This window comes from Thermobia domestica, chromosome 7, assembly GCF_964235325.1.
Source record: "Thermobia domestica chromosome 7, izTheDome1.hap1.1, whole genome shotgun sequence".
Classification (NCBI taxonomy): domain Eukaryota; kingdom Metazoa; phylum Arthropoda; class Insecta; order Zygentoma; family Lepismatidae; genus Thermobia; species Thermobia domestica.
In genome coordinates, this window is record NC_137460.1 from 135,294,975 (window position 1) to 135,319,542 (window position 24,568).

General features: G+C 32.6%; 1 protein-coding gene across 1 annotated transcript in view; it reads right to left on the minus strand.

Moving 5' to 3' along the window:
• Positions 1 to 15,450: 15,450 nt before the first annotated feature.
• LOC145690409 (ATP-binding cassette subfamily G member 4-like) overlaps positions 15,451 to 24,568 on the minus strand; it is a 265,830-nt gene continuing 256,712 nt past the window's right edge. Inside the window, exons 10-11 of the mRNA XM_081765254.1 lie at positions 21,466 to 21,621; positions 15,451 to 17,468 (exon numbers count right to left, since the gene is read on the minus strand). Of these exons, the coding sequence (XP_081621380.1) occupies positions 17,076 to 17,468; positions 21,466 to 21,621 (549 nt within the window). The 3' untranslated portion in view covers positions 15,451 to 17,075. The remainder of the gene's footprint in view (positions 17,469 to 21,465; positions 21,622 to 24,568) is intronic.

A 24,568-nucleotide genomic window follows, 5' to 3' on the forward strand; every position in this document is an offset into this window, starting at 1 on the left:
TGTATTGTTTTTCTTTTAAATCCTTTTCTCCTTGCGAGTTAGCTGATATTTTAAAAGTATATAATTGAAGAACTACCTTAGTTTCTCGTGGATATTTTGCAGAAAATAGTGCATTGTATTGACAGAATGTTAGTGCTTTTCCCAAAGGTGTAGACGGCAAGTTGTTTTATGGAGGGGGAATGACGTTTTCATTAGGGCTGGGTTTTCTACTTACTAAAAGAAAAAAAAATAGACCATTCAACAATTAATAATTTATTGTACGCACATGCGTATTACACACAGTTATTATTATTATTATTATTATTATTATTATTATTATTATTATTATTATTATTATTATTATTATTATTATTATTATTATTATTATTATTATATTTCCAGTATGATACCTTTTTTAAAACAGGGTCTTGACAATGCGTGCAATTATAATTATATAAGGAATATAAGGAACAATTCATAAGAAAACGAACGATGTTTATAGAAGTTCATTTGTCTGACTGCGTTTATTTGGGTATAAATGTCTTTAGAAGAATACTAGTTGGGATTACGATAAGAGTGAAAGCATTAGTAATAATAAACAGGATAAGTGATGGAATTATGGCAGTAATTGTATATTACAATATATATTTTACAATATAATACAGTATATTATTATTTAACTCTTCCTAATACATTTCTTCAGTTGTTAATGAAAAATAAAAGCTCTACGTCCCATGGTAATGCCCTACAGGGTGAGGGAAACGGATAACTACGGAAAGTGAATGATTATGAAAAGAATAGATGAAATGAGAATGTAAGAAAACAGATTATTAACGAAAACGAATGATTATGGAAAGAATAGATGAAATGAGAATATAAGGAAACGGATGTCGAATGAAAGTGAATGATTATGAAAAGAATAGATGAACTGAGAATGTGAGGAGATGGATTATTAACGAAAGTGAATGATTATGAAAAGAATAGATGAAATAAGAATATGAGGAAACGGATGACTAACGAAAGTGAGTAATTATGAAGAGAATAGATGAAATAAGAATGTGAAGAAACGGTTGACTAACGAAAGTGAATGATTATGAAAAGAATAGATGAAATAAGAATGTGAAGAAGCAGATGACGAACGAAGGTGAATGATTATGAAAAGAATAGATAAAATGAGAATGTGATGAAATGGATTATTAACGAAAGCGAATGATTATGAAAAGAATAGATGATATTAGAATGTGAGGAAATGGATGACTAACGAAAGTGAATGATTATGAAAAGAACAGATGAAATAAGAATATGAAGAAACAGCTGACTAACGAAGGTGAATGATTATGAAAAGAATGGATGAAATGCGAATGTGATTAAATGGATTATTAACGAAAGCGAATGATTATGAAAAGAATAGATGAAATAAGAATGTAAGGAAACGTCGAAAGTGAATGATTATGGAAAGAATAGATAAATTGAGAATGTGAGGAATCGGCGGAAGTGAATGATTATGAAAAGAATAGATGATATGAGAATGCGAGAAAGCGGGAGAATTTTAAGGGAAACTATGGACATTATGTAGCCACCACAAATTTACATGGCCTGGAACCAAACCAGGGATTTGTCACACCAGAGGTGAGCGCTCTTTCACTAATCCACCTTGTCCCCATTCTTTAATTGTAGTTAACATCGTTCTATTACAAGACAATACATGACTCGACCTAAAAAGTATTTCCATTTATACACGAATATATGCTATTTACAGTCTTTATTTGGTTGTTTTGAAAATTTTGAATTGGCAAAACGTAAATATGTGCAACAATAAAAAAATTGAAAAAACATGTTGGAACAAAGTTTATGTTGTTCAGAGCTGCGTTATGCAACTTATTCCTGTATTTGCATTTTCTAATTCATTCCAATTGCTTTGCATTTCTACTTAAGTTTAAGAAGCTCCCGATCTTTAAGTTGGACCATACTTCAGGTTTTTACGACAAAGAAAATGGAAACAGAAATTCCTCAGTGTGCAAATGGTTGGGAGAAACTATATATATATAATGATCTAGGAACAGGACATTCCATAAATCTGAAACACAAGGGAAATTAGTGTCTACGAAATGTGGTCCATATATTAGCCCTTCTGTCGCATACATTGGCGGAGCCTAAACACTCAATCCCTGAGAATACAACGAATGATCTCTACTGTAATATGTGAACACGCTTTAATGATACGCTCTGTAGATGCATAACGGATGCAATCATCTTAGCTTACACCAACGACTTCGAGTGGCCCTAAAGGTGAAACTCCCAAGCTGTCAGACCTGTTGAATTTAGCAATATTCCTCGCAGACTTCGTTCACCATAGACCAAAATGATCTAAATACGCTCCTCCTTGCTCAGAACTCATCTACAAAGAAACAAAGGTCATAATTAGGGCAACCCAAAAGAATAAAAAGCATAATAGCAATTTACACATATGGTTGGTACCTTCAACATGGTTGTGGTTGTCTAAGGGTCCAGAAGGAACTAATTTTAAGAGCATAATTTTAGAAAATAAAACATAAAGCATAATTTAATTATATAGCACAATTCTTGGAAAATTCTGTTCAACTGCAAGTTGAACATACTGTATTAATATTTTTTTAAATCAATATTTGCAATGCAAAATCATTCAGAACATCAATGCAACAATGAAGAGCTTAATTTTATTTCTGTAAACTTCATTTCGGTCTTCGGTGTAATCCTTTGACGTGGAGAAAAGAAAAAAGTAAAAGACGAGGAAAACTTTCCGCCAAAAATGAATAGTACACAAGAACTCCACACTGTATTATGTGTACCTCTTGAACTTGAGCACTTTCTGTACTTTCTGATGGCATCTTTTACTTTCCCTTTCTATATACAGTATATGCACCTCTAAACCGCATACAAGTGATATAAAAAACTGACTGGAGTAAAGCATATCCCTTTATAGTGCATTAAGTAGAAAGTTCATTAGATATGAAAGAAACTGGTTGCATAAAATATTAATAAATAGATCAAGGTATTTAGAATATGTAATGTATAGTAAATATTATACATTATATACGATTAATGTAAAAGAATGATTGAAATTAACAATAAAGCATAATAAAGCACAATTTGAAAAAAATAAAGCATAATTTGAAAAAAATAAAGCATAATTAAACAAAAAATAAAGCATAATGTGGGTTGCTCTAGTCATCATGATTTCCCTGTTTCCAGACTTATGGGACACCCTGCAGTGGAATTCAACGAGTAAGAAATATGGAATTTTCTGACATAAGACGCATTACTAAGAAGTAGGTGTAAAACACTAATGCATATTATTAAAATTTCGGGTGCAATAGTTAATAATCTTAAACATTTCCAATTTCTTCTTAGATCTAGATTGAAAACCACAACTACATACCATGTAATGTTCAAATGATGACACATTCATACAGAAAATAATAACAGATATTTATTTTATTCTTCTGTAATACATTCTTGAACACTCAAGTACCGTTCAATTAGGAGTCTGCACTCTTTTCAAAAACTTAAGCACAACTCGAAAACCCATCTATAGCTAGTGGCCCGCAAGTAGTTGACATTGTTATTGCAGCTTACAAGGGTTGCCATTCAGCTATCTTGTCTCATTTATCTACCACTTCTTCAGAGATTATATCGTTATCAGTATCTCTCACCTGACAAAGCTTCAGACTCTGTTACTTACTCTCTCTTACTATTACGCTTCATTGCTTTTGTCATACCTAATTCATTTCTGTTCATTTACAGTAGATGATAAAGAACTAAATATTTTCCTCTCCACTTGGAAAACGGCACACTCCATTCTTATCTACAAATTTGAACAAAAAAGGTCGTATTTCATCCTACAAACGAATATTACTTTTCCTAACGTATCCATTGTTTGTGAGAAAATAATCAAGACAGATGAGCATGATTTCTTCGCCAGAGTTCATATCCTAGAAATCTAAGTAACGCATTTGTGTAAGCAATCAAAATCTCGAACATCAATCCAATTTGATTTCTCTAATTTAACCTTTTGATTTCCCCAGTCATTAATATTAACAGACCTACTGTTCATTAGGCCACTTTTATCTTCAGTGATTAATTATATAAATTAGAGAATCATTTGGTTTGAATCTGTAATATCTGGAGTAATATCCAACCTAGGCCTAGTATTTGGCCTAGTATTGAATAATTCATATCGTACCATATAGATGATTTGGGCGTCAAATCTGAAGGCAGAAGCCTATATATAATAGAAGAGATAGCGAAAGGCTAGAATTTCCTCTACAAAAAATTTAGAGAACTAGTACTAAAAGTGAGGAGAACCATAGTTCTTCATTTATTGTAATACCACAAGTTGAATGCGGGATTTGATCCTGTACTTTAATATGTGCCCATATAGACGTTTCAGAGCCATGTACACTCATGTCCAAAATGATTGTCGCATATCTATAACTGTCTTCTTGTAAGAATATAATTTGAAAATGATTTCGCAGGGTATTTTTAATATTGATACTATGTGTATAATCGGGAAATGTATATTTGTGGTAAATTTCATAGGAAAAAATTATAAATACGAAAATTAGAATGAGTAAGACAAAATGTTACTAAATGGACAAGAAAGTTTTATTTTCGTTTTGCTGTTCTTCTTTACTGCTCTTTTGACATGAAATTTGCCACATGGATGTCTTTGCCGGTTATGCACATACTTACATTGTAAGAAATACCAGGCGAATTCGCTATCAAATGATATTCCTACTGTTAGGATAGTAAAATTACTTTTTGTATCTAAAAGGAGCAAAGTATTATTTCAAATCAACTAGAGTTAATCAATGAAGGCCGATACTACTCTTTCCATAGCCAACCTTTATTTGGTTTATACTTCAACCACAAGCCGATAAACTTCCTGTATTCCACAAAGTATTCTAATAACATAAGCCACCTTGGCATTACATTAAACCTAAAATATAAATCGTCACTCTAGGCTCATCTACCTAAATATAAATATCTTAAGCCACTTATGGCTCCAATCAAACACATAAACAACTATAGCCACTTATGGCTCCAATCAAACATAAATAACTTCAGCCACTTATGGCTCAATTTGTGACATCAATTCAATTACACATATAAACAATCACATAGTTACGCTCTTCATTTTCTAAAGCATCGTTCTTCTTTTGTTTACGCTATCTATATATTAACTTTAACACTTTTCACTCCCAACACCTACAACAACATATTTATAGATATGCGACAATTATTTTGGTCATGAGTGTACTTTCCTGATCATTGTCGTTGTCTTCTCTGATGAATATTTTAGCGAAAACAACATTATAATGAAATTGTTTACCAGGAAACAGTGGAAAAGCACCTTAAAAAGTACGCTATAAACGCTTTCGCTAAAGTATTCATCAGATAGGAAGACAATGACGTAGGAAGAAACGAACACAAAAATTGAACAGGAAAGTAGGCAGGTTTGAAGCGTTCAGATGTCATGTTGGAAAAAGAGTTTAACTATACATTCGAACTCTGGCATTACAAAATAGAAAGCTATAGCTCCTTTCAGCGTTAGTTTAGAAATAGTATTAAATTTCAACCACTTCCGGTTTTGGTAGATTGTTGCGGGTACTGGTGGTATGTTCTCTTGAGACATTGAATCGATTACAAAGAAAAGAACTTTTTGCTCTCTGTTAAAATTTTCTTTCTGTGGTGATAAACATTAAAACCGGAAATGGTCAATTTGAATTATTCTGGTTTGAATAGAGGGTTAACGAATGCGACGGAATGTATTCTTGGAACGCTAAATCGATTACAAAAAATTCTCTTCTTGATATCTTTTAGTATTTTCGCTCTATGGAAATCAGTGTTGAAATTGGAAGTAATAGTATATTTGAAACATTTCCGATTTTGATAGTGTTGCAGATAGTCATATTTTGTCTTGAGACATTATATCGTTTGCAAGAAACCGCTTCTCGCTATCTGTTACTATTTTTGTTCCATAACGGTAAACGTTGAAACCGGAAGTGGTTAAATTGAACCATTTCAGACTTGAATAGAGAGTTAGCAGAGGAGATGGCTTGCATTTTGGGACCTGTATCGATTGTGGAAACAGCTTTTTAATATCTTTTACTATTTATGCTCTATAGTATTCAGAATTGAAACCGGAAATAGTAGTAAATCAGTAAATTTGAACCACTTCCGATTGCGATTAGTATGTTGCGGATGGTCATGATACGTTGTCTTAAGATGCTGAATCGTTCGTAGAGAACCGCTTTTCTCTATCTGTTACTGAGTTCGTTCTGTACTGATAAATGTTGAGACCGGAAATGGTTAATTTAAATCACTTTTTGTTTGAATAGAGGATTAAAGAAACGTATTTTGGCAATGCTAAATTGATTGCAGAAAACCGTTTCTTGATATCTTTTATCAATTTCGCTGTATAGAAATCAGTAGTGAAACCAGAATAAATAGTGTCTTTGAACCATTTCCAGTTTTGCCAGTATGTTGCGGATAGTCTTGATATTGCCTTGAGACGCTCAATGGTTTACAAAAATCTGCTTCTTGCTGTCTTTCACTGCTTTCGTTCTATGGCAATAAACGTTGAAACTGGAAACGATTATTTCAAACCACTGCCGGTTTGAATAGAAGGTTAGCGGAGGAGATGGATTCTATTCTTGAGATATCTGAATCGATTGCAAATACTGCTTTTTGATATCTTTTACCATTTTTGCTCTATAGAAATCAATATTGAAACCGGAAATAATAGTAAATTCGAACCACTTCGGTTCCAATAGTGTGTTACGGATAGTCATAATAAGTTGTCTTTGAATGCTGAATCGTTTGTAGAAAACTGCTTCTCGGTGTTACCGTTTTCGTTCTAAGACGATAAAGGTTAAAATCGGAAACTGTTATTCGAAATCCCTTTGTGCTTAAATAGAGGGTTAGGAGATAGCACTTATTCTTGGGACTCTGGATTGATTGCAAAAGCAAAAAAAACTTCTCGATATCTCTTATTATTTTTGATCTGATACCTGTCAACAGACGGACGGCCGTTTTATAAGACTTCTGATACTTATGCATATTATAGTTTGGAAGTCTAATAGAACGTAACTCAGCAATATCGCATAATTCCTTTATCTAACAAAATTTCTCAAAGAGCAGTTTACTTCACTATTGAAGACTATTTAGAGTTTGGTTTGGACTATCTTCTTGGAAACGATTGTGATATTTTTCTTTCTAATTTACAAGCACGTACTTCATTTGTAACTACAAATTGGCATTTCTTCCAAAGAAACCGAGCAAAATATGTGGGAATGAATTCTTTTTGAAGTCCAGACTGGTCCATTCATTGAAAAACTGGTCCATTAACTTAGTTCACATTTCGCAAATATATTTTTCATTAAAAATCCTATAATATATAGAATGAATAATTTAATAATAATAATAATAATAATAATAATAATAATAATAATAATAATAATAATAATAATAATAATAATAATAATAATAATAATAATAATAATATTTCACTATGAGCGGCATTGCGACTGTAGAAGGTGTTCTAATCGTAAAAAAGAAAAAAAAAACTAAAATTGAAAATATAAAAGAATTTTATGTATCTCGTTACTCGTGCATAGGAACATGGATGATTTTCAATGTTCATCCGTCGATTTATCTGCCTATATGTACAGCAGCTTACAGGTTACATAGTCACTCATTCTAAACCACATTTTAAACTTCCTATCTTAGTGAGATTTTCCAGGAAGTGTTTTGAATTTTTCTTCTATCTAAAAGCATGAATAAATAGATATTGAAGGTCAAAATCGATAAAAGCAAATTTTCGAAAAACCAGCTCTAACAATTACGTTTACCTTACCTTACTTTACCAAATAGCTTTGGAGCCCTGTATGGGCCTTGGCTTCCTCCACAAAACGCCTCTACTCTTTCCTTTTTTTTTTAACCTCTATGATTGGATTCCTATCTTCCTTAAGTCTTCTCTCACATCATCCAACAACCATGCTTTTGATCTTCCTTCCCTCTTAATGGAGTATATTTTCTCTCTTTTATTGCTTATTTTGGCATTCTTATATCCTCCATTCGTATTACATGTCCCAACCAGCTAAGTGTTTTATGCTTTATAAATCTCTCTATATCTTCCTTTTCCAAAATTTCACTAATTTCATTATTATTTCTCATTTTCCAATAAAACTTTCTTCTTTTATTGATCCGAATATTCTTCTAATTATTCTACTCTGAAACCTTCTTACTTTTTCTTCACTTTTCTTTTTCAGTACCCAAGTTTCATTACTATGTTGAAAATCATTTTATAGTTTCATTTTAGTTTTATGGATACATGGATACGTTTGACGCTACAGCACCGGATTCGATTCTGCAGAGAACTCGAATCCATGTGATTCGAATCCCACGTAGAGTTGTAGATGCACATGATATATAGCCTTGCTGTTGAATGGGACGCTAAACTTAACTCAAATCCAATTTTTAGTTTTTCTACTTATGCATTTTTTTTTTTTTTTTTTTTTTTTTTTTTTTTTTTTTTTTTTTTGTAAGTTATTGATTTGCAAAATAAGCTTTATTTCTGCTTGGATTTGTTCTCTGATTGTCTCCGAAATATCATTCTTGGTATTTACAACGATCTCTCAATTCTGGAAGTACTTAACCGTCTCAAAGCTCTAACTTCAATTTTAAGAGCAGGCGCGGTGGCTCAGTAGTAGAGCGTTCACTTCGGGTGCTTGAAGTCTCTGGTTCGATCCCAGCTCGCGCCGTGTGGACAAACACCGTGCTCGTAGGTTTTCTCGGAGTTCTCCCGTTTCCTCCCACTTTCTTCATTCCACCATTTCACTCATCTCTCATCATCACAGTCTCCTTTAGCCTAACCGGCATAATCGTGGGACGTAAAACTTAAAGATTTCATTTCATTTTTTTAAACTCTATTCACGCTGTCGAGAAACCGCGGTGGTTCTGATTAGAGCGTTCGCCTCTAGTGCCTTGGGTTCCTGGTTAAATCCCAGCTCGCGCTAGGTAGACTTTGTGGTGTACAAACACCGTGTACCTGGATTTTCTCGGGTTTCTCCCGTTTCCTTTCGCTTTATACATTCCACCATTGCATTCATTTCTCATCATCAGCGTCTACTTTAGCCATAACCCTGGGGCTTTAAACTGAAAGATTTCACAGTGTCAAACACATTTCAGTAATCTATGAATAGGCGGTGTAGTATATCTGTTACATGTTTATGATGACTTTCAGTTATCTGTCAAATTGTGACTACCTTATCTCGATCATTTTTTACATTCATCTAAATATTTCATTTAAACAACCCAACATGTAGCGTAACTAACCTCACAAAATCAGGAAGAGTAGTATATATATATATTTGAACGACGTTCTCGAAAGAAAGAAGTACGAAGAAGAGATATACCCATCGATTGATTTCATTGACGTGAATAAAAATGCTATATGGTAAATGTAACACTTCGTGCGTAGTTTTCGTCCTTCCTTTTTTATTTTTCCCTGAAAAATCAGTTACGAGGGCTCCCTCTCTTTATATATATATATATAGTAAAGTTCCACCAAATTCATCTGACCTGGATCAAACTTGGCTTGGAAGAATACCTTGACTTGCTATACAAGCTTGTGAAATTTTATGGTATGCATACTTTAGGTTTCTAATAAAAAGAAAGTTGAAGGACGATATTCTACGACCTTAGATATGTTTATAGTCAACAAAATTGAATTTTTTTTTTTTTTTTTTTTTTGTCTGTGAACTTAAAAAGAAATGATTCTAGTTGATCACGACGCCATTTATTAAAATGAAACTAATACTGAACTATTATATCCATTTACTTTACACTATAACACTAGCAAGATGACTGTACATCGTATACTTAATGAAATATAGCCGAAAATTATTGATAACTCTTTACCTTTAAATTTTTCGTTTATTTGTGTAACTACTGTATTATGTAAAGATGAGTCGTTAATAGAAAATCGATGTATCACATCGAGCTGAACAAAATGAAATGATGGAGGATAAGTTATCGTACATAGATGTCGGGAAAATCAAGGGAAATGAATATCAATGGCACCAAAAATATGTCGTTTGTTGGAAACATTATTTAGATTACTTATGTACGGTATATGTTGAAAAAAAAAGTGCACTGCTGAAAAGTAAATTATTGCTGTTTATGTTTTCCTAATACTGCTAACAGTGATGTACATACTCCTAACAGTAACGTACATACTAATAATTATAAAGTATGATATAGTTTATAATTCAACTTAAGAAATGAGAGCAAGAAAGTTTAGTGATGCGTCCCTTACCTTCTTTAAAATTGCTGGAATTTGAATATTAAAATATTATTTTCTAATTGATTTCCTTTACAAAAAAAAAAAAAAAAAAAAAAAAAAAGCGTTATCATCTTCGTTTTGAATGATTTCGGTTAATCTTTTCAGTTTGGGCATTTTGATTGAGGGGATAAATTCAAGGATAAATATATTTTATACGGCACAATTTTACAATTGAAATCTTTTTATTATACTTCACATAACACAAAATAACTATATAATATTCGTTACAGAATAACATACAAAACAAATATGGTAAGTTTGTTTTTATACACAAAATTGCATTGGGAAGCAGAGTATTAATTCATATCACAGATAAAGAAATATAATAACCGGAAATATTAAATGAAAGAAAAATAATAAATTTTCAAGTATTCTTTAAAAATACTGTACATTACAGAATTCCCATTAAATAAATCATTTTTTTTCAAAAACGATAATGTAAATTTCTTTATTAAGAGCAGTTTCAAATTTGACTTACATTCCAAAAAATACACTTTTGGAATGAGTGTGATTACAAACTACGCTTTAAGTATACAATGTTTGGTGTACAATTTCAAAATAAATTATTTTTTTTTAATTATGAATTTTGTACAACAAAAATAAACCCAACTAAAACTTGTATTTACAGTAGTTTTCTTAGGTGATTCTGGTGTTGTATCAAGATAGTATAACACAGATTGACAAGATTTAAAAGTTTTTACCTATATGTTTAGATTTATGTTTTGACATTTTTCCACAGAAGTCTTAAAACAAATCTTTTCCATGCAAACTTAAATTTAAGGTGACTGTAAAGGCTATTTTGTCGCACACAGAAGGCAGCAGGATTTACCTATAATCCCAATGTATTTTACAAGAGTGACAATGTTCGAAACAGTTGAGTCGAATTCAAGAAATAAGTTTCGAAACATCACCCGAAAACAAATTGAATCACAGTATAGTCCATGTATTTTTTTTTAAATATATATTTTATTTCTTTCATTGTACTCGAAGACTCATAAAAAACTTACATATCAACTAACAAGTGTTAGAATAGGGCGGAAATGACAAAGGGGAATGCAATTGGAAGGAGAGTTCGACAGGGATGCTGTCTCTCGCCTTCATTATTTAATATCTAAAAAGAACCTACACAATGAAGACGGCATTTCAGTAGGAGGTAGAATAATTAGGTGTGTACGGTTTGCAGATGATACAGCGCTTGTTGCAGAATCTGAAGGAAAATCAGTAAGATTTAGAAAACTTGAGAAAGGACTGTGAAGAATATGGGATGAAAATAAATGTTAGAAAGACAAAAGGTATGGTAATTAGAACGAAGGGATCAAATATAGAAGTAGAAGGGAAGAAAATAGAACAGGTGACTAGCTTTCTATACTTGGGTAGTATTATTAGTGATTCTATGAAGTGTGAACGTGAAATATAAACAAATGATGAAAAACGACTGGAAGTTTTCGAAATGTGGGTGTGGAGAAGAATGGAGAGACTGTAGAAATGGTGGGGGAGAGAAGAACAATTTTAGACATCATTAAGAAGAGGAAAGAGAAATGTGCTGGAGGGTATGGTAGCAGGAAAGACAGGGGCGAAGGAGCTACAATTAATGGACATTATCAAAACAGAAAAATTTACGTGAAGACGAAGTTGTTAGCGTAAGACCGTGGGGCATGGAAGATTCTTAGTTACAGCAAGTGACCTGCCAATACTGGAAGAATACCTATGATGATGATGATAATAATAATAATGATGATCTTTCATTATTTGAAAGAGTTTGATTATTGCGATCATGTAACTGACAACTAATATTTAGTGCTCTCAATAATGAATAAAAGAAAATTAAGAAGTAAAGCAGTTATAATCTACTTTTAAAAAGAAATTAGTTTCAATAGTTACAAATGAAGGACATTAAATATTTTATTGAAGTCTTTTGCAACTTGAAAATGAATTGTCATATTATAATGAATATATAGAATCAAGGCTAGGAAAGTTTTAAGATAGTAACAAGATATGTTGAAATAAACACCACTTAAGAGACCTAAATATATTTCTTCAATTAAAATCTAGTACAAATATTCACTTCTATCAACTACAAGACCTTAAGTGAATGGACTTATATCTGCACCACAGCATAAAACCAATTTGAGATAACGAAGAATAAGATCATCATTTCAACTCGTCCTTCTACAAAGTTTGAGTATTCATCTCTTGAATTTGACTAAATTATTGTGAGTATGGTCGCTTCCTACAAAATACACTGGAACGATAGAGGGAAACGTGCTGCCATTTATTGACAATAGTTTAACCTTTACAATCACTTTAAGGTTCGCAGGTTTAAATAAATACTTTTAAAATTAGTAGCATTTCGAAACGTGCACTAGTAGTTATGATATATTATTTATTTCATTAATTTATCAACAAATAAATTGCCTGTAAATATTATAGGTAAAATGTAAAGATGAAAAGTGCAGGCCCTTACCCGAAACACTGCGTGGTATGCTGGCAAAGTGGAGGTAAAGATCCACACTGTTTGACTTCGTTACGTATAAGTGATGTAGCCAGTACCATTCTTGGCTACTTATACCCTCCTTCTCTAATTCCCAGATTTCCCTAGGTACCCATTTTGCAGAGGATGCGTGAATCTCTTACTAGCCGTTTGCAACGAAGGTAGAACTGAAAATAAATTCCGTTCTCACCGAGAATCCAAGTCGGTTAGCAGCTAGGAGACGCCTTACCAACTATGACAGTGCCGCTCCTTATAAATATTATACAAACATTAATATTAATACTCGACACTGAAAAATATATATTCTTTGTATGGTAACATTATAATAATAAGCCATAGATATTGATGAAACACGAAATTCCATATCTTTTTTTTTTTTTTTTACTTGGGTTTCTAAGAATAGATTTTTTATTTTCAGATTTTTTATTTTCATGATTTGTTTATGTTGTTAGGACTTGTAACATTGAACAATTCCATATATATGACCCGAATAACACATTTAGCCTTTTGCGTACGAAATGGCGTTAGTAAAACTCAATATTGTATTACCATATTTTTTTTAAATATATAAATTAAACCACACATACTAATACATACATGAAACACTTTATAGATATGGTAACGTAACATGACTAATATGCTACAGATCCCATGCAAAAATAATTAATTACCTATTATTATTTCCACATTTTAAATGTGATTTTAATACACTTATACCCTTTTCACAGTTTTTATAATTTGCAACTAAAGCAAAGATTACTATTCTCTTAGTTCCCTTCTATTAACATGCTATTAACAATAGTTCATGTATAACTATCCACAAACAAATGGAAATGCATACGTGGTTACTTAGCAAATACCTAAGAAATTAGAAGATCAACTGCAGTGTTTGCACCAACATTCTTACACTAGGTATAGGCAGTTGACAGAAGCGATCATTAAAAATTTTGAAACAGTTAACTGTTTTAATGAAAATAATAATTAATTGCTCAGCAAGCATATCCTTAAAACTTACAAATATTGCACGATACAATTTTTGTACATCATACTAAAAAGTATTACATACGATATACAGGATCAACTCTTAAACAGATTCCAAATATGCGCTGATTTTCTTTTTAAATATCGCATTTCTATCTTCGTATATATAAGATATGAACTATAGACTTTAGAGTAATAAACATTTGGAGGGTTTTGCATCATAATAAGAGCATATGTGTAGAACTCAGTATTTCAGACTGCTTTTTTTTTCACTATTAAAAAAAAAAGCAGGAAAAGAAAATAACTAAACAATAAATGTGTAAGATTCAACAGCCTTCCTCAAAGAACATAGAACTGTGGTAAATGTACTCTAAAAACCATCAGCTTTCTTCATAAAGACATAAATATTCTTGATTTTCTTCTGAAGACGTTTAAATATAAACACTCATTTCTACTTACAAATTTCTTTGATTTTAGACGATCGATTCAAACTATACTCGACAGTATAAAGGAAATACCAGAGAAAAAAAAATGTTCTGTAAATTTCATTTTATTCTTTAGAATAACACTTAAATAAGACTGATTATAACTATGATCAAGTGGAACAAATGCTAGAATTAGTCTGAAACAAAATGTTCCTTGTAAATAAAGCATCAAAGTATGACCACTTGGTCATAAAGATATCACACCTCAAACTTCAAATTTGTGAAAAATTTTCGTGTTGGTCGATTTTATCGATTTTATTCTTACGATGGGAGAAAAATAAGGTATACAAAGCAGGTCTCTATTTCTTATATCATAGTTTGAAAGTTAATATTCTTGGCATCACATAAATTTCTTAATCTAAACATTTAAAGCAATAATTGTTTCCCATCACAAAATACTTGGTGGTCTCTAATTGCTGTTATTATTTCTAGGAGGAAGATTAGAAGAATCTTTATCACCAAGTTACAGAAAAATGGTATATGCAATAAGTTCAATTGTCTTTATCTTAGAAGAACGTAGAAGAACGTCTCTAATCATTTTTCTTTATTGTTTATATTCTCAAATATCGTGACGTTTCACAAAGAAGTGTAATTCTGCGTATTTTTAAAACTTTTTATCTTATTTCTCTTATATAAAGGATCTTTGTATAGTTTAGACTTTCACGGACTTCAGTTCACTTTCGTGTACAAATCATAAATCAGCACACTACTTCACAGGTAGCACAACTACTTCAAACTTATAGATTCATATATCTCAAATGAGGAAAAAGTCTTGTATGTAGAGTGTGTTCCTCCTGCGTACTTATATATTCTGTTTCTCTTATAATCATCTTTCTCAGCATTTTGCTAACAAGTACAGGATTAGCAATCTTATATATATATATATATATATATATATATATATATATATATATATATATATATATAATGTTCCAGCATAATTTTGTAACTCCTGGAGCAATTTCAACCAAACTTCGTGCGCATGCTACTTACAACCTATATATATCCGTCGTTTTTGATCGTTTTAACATTCCACTCCCTTCTGTATCCGCTCTCTAGGGTTTTAGGGGAGGTCTTGTGTTATATATATATATATATAACACAAGACCCCCCCTAGAACCCTAGAGAGCGGATACAGAAGGGAGTGGAATGTTAAAACGATAAAAAACGACCGACATTAGTGTCAAATACATAGTTTCCGAGGCCAATGAGACGAATAGGAACACACTCGATGCCACTTAAGTCCAAGTTTGGGGTTACTAAGTTGATTGGAGACAGTCCATATGACATTTAAGTCCAAGTTTGGTCAAGAATGGACATTGCACCTAGCCCAAGAATTAATAGGGACAACGCTCAAGGCATTGCTCGTCATTATTCATTCCACTCAGCTCTTGATTTCCTGTTAGTGACAAGACCGAAGGCGTTACTCGCCGAGTAGAATAAACAACAGGGTGTGAAGGGGGACACATAAAAATAATCGAAAACGACCGATACATCTCATTAGTGTCGATTTAATTTAATTTCATTTTGAGAGTAGTATTCCTTTGAGCAGCGAGGCTATACGAGATTTGGACCTACAACTTAACACGGATCTGAACCACATGAATTCCTGCCGGGAACACGGGTCACTCATGCCGAAGACGCGTACGCTAACCGCTTAGCCAGGAGGAACCTATAATTACTGTTGACTCCAAGGTTTTCGGGGTTACTGAGATGAATAGTGGTACTCCCGGTACCGTTTAATCCAAGTTCAGCATGCGGATGAGGGAGATGTTTATGAGGTTGTCAATTTCCCACACATATCCCAGCATTTTCAAAACTCCGGTGTTAGTGGGGAAAGGGGAGAAATTTCTCTAATTGTTTTCGACACTTTGAGTCGAGGTTGTTTCTTGTTTGTGATCGCATTACGAAGAAACGGCTGAACCGTTTGGAATGACTTTTGGATGTAGTTAATACCTACTTCAAGCTGGATTTTTTTTATCGTTTCATTTTGATTTGAGAGCGTATCCTTAGGGAGAAATAGGGTTCAAATACATTCTACAAACCAATTTTTCCCTTACGAGGAACGGACGTTTCAACTAGCAGAAGATAAAAGGAGACAATTTTAGAAAGGTAACAATATAATTATCAATTTTTAAAAATCTCTTTAGGATAGACTTAGTTACACGTAACAGAAGCAAACATTGTTTTTCAGTCTATAAAGCTATGTCTGTCTTGCTTAAAATCAATAATTAAAAAAAAAGTTTGATAAACGATAATATTGTTGAAAGGATTAAACTTTCGTTACATAGCATACAATAGAATGTTTATGAAGGAATTCCAAATGATACGTGGAGTAATTATTCCGTCTATTATTAGGAACATTATAAATGATAAAACGAGAGACGGAAGTCTCCAATATGAAAAGTAAAACATTCTCAAATAGTAAAAATGTTCTAAAAATTAATCATACAAAAAACATATATCCTTATACCATTATCAAAAACTATCTCTTTGGGCTTCTACGACTCCGTATATTTTTATTATAAGTTCGCTACTCCTTAAGTGGTTCTCTCACACTTTTCTGTGCATCCTGTTGCACTGTCATGAAGTTCTGAGACCTTTGTAATATATTGCACTCACTGCTATATGTACAGATTACAAGACATTGTAAATCATTATCTTAAAATAAGTATTTTCACGTAAAGCAGAGAGCAATCACATTATATGTATATACATGCTGTACCTTAACACAGTAACTAATGTTTTTGTTTCACCTTTTCCTCAATTTGTGAAGCAAATAATTAAGGAATGGGTTTGAAAATTCTGGTGTAATTCTCCACCGGAGACTGATGTAACTGATAAACCGAAATAGGAGCAAATATCCTGTCAAACCAGTCAATTGCACCCATAAACTGCATCCTTGCATTCCAATGAATTTCACTAAAGACGCCGGTTCCTTGAAATGACAATACATTGATGAACACTCTAGGACTTCTCTATCTCCGTCATATAGGCTTAATACTAACGCCACAAATCCATAGCGGAAAATGCTTAATGACAGAACAAATTCGGTCAATGTTGAAAATCCCGCTGTGTTTCCTAAACCAATTATGGAAATAGCCAGAAGTGGGAATGCAAATGTAGGCCCAATAATGGCTCCCGTCTGTAAAGAAAAAATAATATTGTTATTCCATTTTCAGAAATTTTAAATTCAAAATGAAACCAGTTGAGAATGCTCCAAGAGCATTACTAGAAAGAACTTAAAAATAATTATTTTTTTCTCATTAACTTCACATAACTCATTTTTTCACATGTTTTGTTTAAGAATTCTGTTAAAACGTTGTACGATATGTTTTTTTACTAAGACACACGCTCAAAATTGTTAAATTCACAAAATATTATCTCTCTATAACTTACGGTTTCCGAGATATGACTCCTTAAATTTCCCGAAATCCGAATTTCTTGATCAATGTCTGGGGAACGGTGGCCAGTTGGCCAGTGGCCACCGGTTACTATTTGATATCAAAATGTTCACCATCCTCTTAGGTATTGATCAACGTCAATATGATCTCTCTATGACTTACGATTCCGAGATATGTCTCCCTAAATCTCCCGAAATCGGAACTTTCTTTGGTCAATATCTCGGAAACGGTAAGAATTACGCGAAAAATCCATTACTTCTTTCAGATAATTTTTGATGCTCTATCGAATGGAGTGCTCAAATTTGGAAAGGTTCGCAAATAATACACACACACAGAGAGAGAGAAACATAGAGAATTCAGTAAGGAACTTTTTAAGTTCATTGAATATAAACATCTCACTTTTTAACGCTCTTAATGTCATTTACGAAAGTTTTCTTATATAATTCTATTGCAGAATGTCATATATACAGCACTGCAGTCGAGCGTATATGGCGGTATACACTGTATACTATCTATTCAATATTAGTCATTATGGTATAGGCCTACCTTCTGATTCAAGGATATTATACTTTTATTTCGTTTATATTTATTTAATCAGGTAATAACTCCAATGATAAAGTGACTATATGAGTTCCTTCTCTATCCTATTTTTAGCCTCAAGTATATCCATCAGAGAGAGAAGGAGAGAAAGGAAAGAATACTGAAAGATTACGACTGCTCTCTCTTTATCCAAATTTGTGTTGTTTCAATCAGTAAATATCAGTATGAAAGCTTTTTCTTAACTGTGATATTTTCACTCTTCTCCTCACCATAATTTTCTTAATTCCTTTTCGTATATCGGATGCAATTTTCTTAATTCTACATTTTAGTATTTTCAACATTTTAGTTTAGTCAATAGTTTTTTTTTTTTTTTTTAATCATCTATTGAAAACTGTTCAAGAATCTGAAGGTTAAGACTAAAGTATAAGAATAGAAGAAGAATATGTAACTTGTACCGACAACAGAATGCAAGAATTGAAACAGAAGAAGAGCAAGAGTAAGCAACAATGCAGAAAGGAGTCAGTCAAAAATGCTTATTGTTACCAATTTTGTATAGTCTGTTCATTGAAAAATTATGAAACATATCAAGAGTACCCACAATTTATAAATAACCGTTCATGGACATCAAATAGTATTGCGGATGACATTGAGGTGTAGTAGAAAATGAGAGTCAGGTTTCAGTGGAATGCGAAAGGTGACTAGCAGCATATTCAACACGAAGATTAACAAGGGAAAAACAAAAGTTGTAAGATACGTAAGAAAAGAACCCAAAAGAAAATATGAAGATTAAAATAGGGAAGAAGTGGGGATATTCTGTTACTTGGAGAGTAGAACAACATGCAGTAATAGATGCAAACAATAAGTAATTTTAGAACAGTTCAATAGAGAAGGCATTTAAAAGGGAACGAAAGTTTCTGACTGAAGGATATCGACATAAAGCTGAAGCAAAGATAGACCAACAACAAATGTGAATATGTAGAATGTGGCGTTATATGGTTGTAAAGCATGGATTTGTCAATAATAAGGAATGGCTTTGTAATAAGGCTAGATTTGTCAAATTGCAATCATAATTATAAGTTGCTAATTTTAGAATCGCGAAACTCATCAACTGTAAAAAAAACAATTTTCCGGAAGGTATCTATTGAGTAGTTGGTTATATTTAAACCGGGAACGGTCGAAAAGTGAGCGCAGCGCTCACCCTGGTTTATGTTTTCGTTTCAAAGCCACCATAGTGGGGTCACAGACTTGAGGCGCCGTCTAGCTGTCTCTTGATGTGTCTTGTGTGTGAGAGTCAAGTGTAACCTTTTCATTCTCTTTTGTTGGAGTAGCACTGGCCTTATAAATGTGACTATGCGTAATTTGTGATCGCCACGCTCACCTGTCGACCGATGGAGTGAGTGATTTTTCCGAGATCATGGACAACAACAAGGAGCAGATTCAGCTACAGCTTTCGAAAAAAGAGAGAGAGAAAAAAACGGTACGATATGCTGCCTGTGAAGTGTTAATCTGTGGGAAACACACTGTCAGTAACTGCTGGAAGTGTAATGAGTGACATCAAGAGAGTGGTGAGACATGAAGTAGAATATCTACTGTATGTAACAAGAGACATAAATAAAGTGTTTGCACTAAGATATTTATATCTTTAATTTCATTAGAAATTTCCAACTAAAAATATGAATGGTATGAAAACATGAAGAGCATATATTGAAAACTCGCTCTAATTATGTAATTTTTTTAGAATATGTAATCCTCATGTGATAATGATAATTAAAATGTACTTTTATGAGACAATGATAATCAACTAATTGTACTTATTTTCTATTTTATTTTAATAATAATAATAATAATAATAATAATAATAATAATAATAATAATAATAATAATAATAATAATAATAATAATAATAATAATAAATCACAAAATGTAACATATAGAAATGTGTTCAAAATAAATCCCATATAAAGTCATAAGCAGCAATAGCAACGATTATATTGTAAGTGAGCGACGCGCTCACCTGTCGACCGCTCGCGTCACAAATCAACACTCGACCGTTCCAGGGTTAAGAATACTTTTCTCTTTATTATTATTATTATTATTTCTTGCAGCAGGCAAAGAATTGAATAATTTATTACTTTGTAGTGATATTTTTCGGGTACATATTGCTTCGAAACTGAGCCCGCGGTGGCTCAATGGTCGAGCGTTCACCTCTGGTTCATGGGGTCCTTGATTCGATTCCAGCTCGTGAACTTTGTGGTGAACAAACACCGTATGCGTGGGTTTTCTCGGGATTCTCCCGTTTCCTCCCACTTTATTCATTCCACCATTCCCTTGATTTCTCATCATCACCGACTCCTTTAGTCTAGCCGGCATAACGTGGGACATAAAACTTAAAGATACATTTCACCTTTTTTTTTTTTTTTTTAACCTGAATAAAACGATTTTTTCTTTGGTTGTGTATATCTTTGTTTAATACGAAATCTTCAAAATTCAGCTTTGTTTGCACTATAACATGACATAAATACAAATCTTGTAACGCTGAATTACCGTATTTGTAATTAATTATTTTTTTAAAACATAAATTTACTTTTTACCCTACACTATTATCCCAAAATGTGATTACCATATTGTGATATCACATGGTAAGTTCGCGATAAGAAAAGGCGATAATGCAAGGCCTTAGCTGTTAATAGATCGATTTTACTCAGTAGTTCCTACGGCAATGTACTTTATAAACGTAATATTTATATGGTTTTATCTAAGTAATACTACAGTTAATCGTCAATCGTAAAGCTTAAGAATATATTATATTCTAAGTAGTATACACGTTTGCTATTTAAGCAGAGACCGGGAGTAACCGGAAACCGATTAATGTTTGCCTTAGATAGCGTGCCAAATTTGACTGAGATTACTTTAGAATAGAAACAACAAAAGATTTGGTACTAAATTATGATATGATCCAAGAAATAAAATTTAAGCCTCTCGAATGCAGAAGAGAGAAGAAAACAGAAATTCCATCAAAAATAGTAGTTGAGCAAAAGTAAATTACCAATTAACTCAAAAGAAACTAAAACAAGCATACATTGAGATCAGTCAGTATGAGAAACACCAATTAGTTTATTTTTATAGTAATAGTAATAATAATAAATTTAAAATCATGATTAATACATTATACAGAAATACAATGCATCGAAAACTCACTGTAGGACTGCAACACGATGCAATTGCCAGAGCAAAAGCTTCTGCTACAAATGTAAAAAGAAGGCAGGATGCAGTGAAAAATGCAAATCTTGATGGCTCAAGTGGTTGTCCTGTTGAAATGTAGCAGATAAGTATAAATATGATGTTGATTGTAAACTGCAAAAAAGAAATAAGAAAATATTAATTTTTCTCTGTAGCTATTTATTACAAAAAAAATACAAAAACCCGCCTACATTATTCGAATGTATATTTTTTAAAATTATTTTACATTAAAAATCGACAACATGTTAACTTTCTTCATAAGTTAAACTAACCTATTAATAAGTCTTTTTTTACAAAATTATTTTGATTTTCTTCTGATGAGATATTGAAATTTTAGGATAGTAAATCCCTTCTTTCACTTTGTCTTTTGACACTTATGTGGGTCGACGTTTCTGATGAGTCTTTTCCATAAAGTGCTATTCCGAAATTCTTCTACTAGTTACACTTTTATGCCTTATACTTATTCTTAACCATATTCATTCATTTCCTTCTTGGCCTACTTCCATCTCTTTTTCCATTCATTTCCATTACCATCATACTTCTGATCACCTAGTCCTTTGTTCTTCTCATTAGATTGCATTCTTTTTTCTAGGATTATCTTAGATTTTTCTATAACCTTGGTTGTTCCTTTTTACTTTCTCATTCCTCACTTTTTCTTTTCTTGCTATTCCACACATCTAGGGCAGGATTCTCATTTTGGTAACATTATGTCTTTCTTCCTGTGCTTCCTTTATTGGCCATGTTTCTGCTCCGTATGTTATTACCGGCCTAGCCATTGATTCAAAAATCATGTCTTTAAAAATCATTCTTTACGGTGATTCTGCAGTCCATGGGCGGAGCTATGGAGGGAGGGGCATTGCCCCCAACTTTTTGACAAAAAATAAAAATTCCCACTATAAGATGGCCAAAAGAAAGCTACAAATGATAAAAGAAAATAGTCAAAATTGAGATCTGCTCCTCACACAATTCCTAACTCCGTTCATGCTGCAGTCTCAGAGTGTCACATATTTTCTTTCAATTTCGCCATCCCTCTTGTACTCTGTGGATGATTTTCACTTCGAAATCACCATTCTTGGCAATTGATAAATAAATAAATAAATAAATAAATAAATAAATAAATAAATAAATAAAATGGAAACATTACCAGGAAATCGAGATAACATAGAAGTAGAGTTTTATTCGATGTGCCTCCATGATTTCGGGCAACCCTTCAGAATACTTGTGGCGAACCAGATGAGAAACATGAAGCTACAACCATGTCAGTGACGAAAATATATAAACAACTGTATACTACCTATGTGTTAAAAAATTATCTTGCCCATTCCTCACGGTCTGCCATTTAAGATAAGCACCAGATCCAATCAAGCAGAAATAAATGATAATATACTTAGCTTGAAGCCATTACACTAAACCAGTACTTTCGTTTCTATCAAATAATGCAATAATTATGTCCAAGGAATATATATATATATATATGCCAGATGTTGCTCATTTGTCAGTGGCTGACCAAATTACGAACTTTTGGATACTTCGTAAGATGGACGAATATTTCACAAATTTGGTGTATTAAAAAGTCAATGGACTTAATAAGATGGTACCAAACACACACACACACACACACACACACACATAAATAATTAAATAAATAAATATGGATAAAAAATAACAAATTCTTCTTGGCTGACTACCGAACTAGTAAATAAATGTAAACCTTATAAAATATATGTCAATAAACTCCTATCTCAAAATAAGTATTCTCTTTTGTTTCCTTTTTGTTTAGGTTCAAAGTTCAAAACAGAAATTGTGACTCACACACTCATGCTTAGATAATACACTCAACTTAAAAGCTTAGATCATCTTTCAAATAACTACTTGCACTTTTAGGGGTTATTTCATTCAGCATTGGGACAGGCAATTTTTTCAAAATATATATATACACAGGGTGCTAATGAACTATACCGACAAACTTAAAGAGGTGATTCCTCACATCAAAATAAGAGAAAAAGTTCATATGGACCTATGGCGAAAAGTGCATAATTTCAGAGCTAGAGCTGTCCAAAATCGCAAAAAAGCCATATTTCAAGAGGCCCTATTCGAATTCGAGAGACTGTGGTTGGTGATCCTTATCAGCGTAAAGGAAGTCACACATACGCAATCCAAAAATGCATATTTCATTAATGTTCAGTGGGTATACAGATTATTCTCTGCATGGTGAAATTCCCAGACATGCCAGAACCGAATTTTGAGATATACTCTGACTTTATGATTGGTCCAAAGTAGGCAAACGATAAGCCTTGATAACAGTGAACATGGAATCCTTTGGCGCGATGTCGTATTCGGGAAAACGCATGGTGCGATGTTTTCTTTCACGTTTATAAGTGAAGAAAACGTGAAATATACCGTGACAAAATACATATCATCAGACGTTATTGCTAACACAAAGAAACATGGAGCTGCCGGTTTCTAACATTTCCGCCTTCCCTCGAAAGCATTGTATGTCCATTCTTGTCAAGGTTTACCTCCGGCCTACTTTGCATCCTTATTGAAATCAGGCTTTATATAAAAACTATTGAAAACATATCTGAGAATTACACCCTATAGGGAATACCCTCTACACCTATTAAAAATTGATGAAATGTGCACTTTTGGATTGTGTATGCCTGGCTTCTTTTAGGCTGATAAGAACCACCATCCGTAGTTTCTGGAATTCAAAATAGAGTCTATTGAAATTAACTTTTTCGCGTGAAACTATGCACTTTTCGTGATAGGTCCATATGAACTTTTTCTTTTATTTTGATGTGAGGAATCACCTCTTATAGTTTGTCGGTATAGTTCATTAACATCCTATATATATATATATATTATTTGTTGCATTAAAAAATATAAATTGAGACCAATTACTCCAATTTAATGCGCATGAGAACATACATAGTTTGTGATACCTATTTCTTGTTTTCAAAGTATGTGCGTTTATAATCCAGCTATAGATACACCACATTGACATGACACCTAATCTTCCGTTCCGAGCACTATACATGGAATCTTAAATATAACACTATCC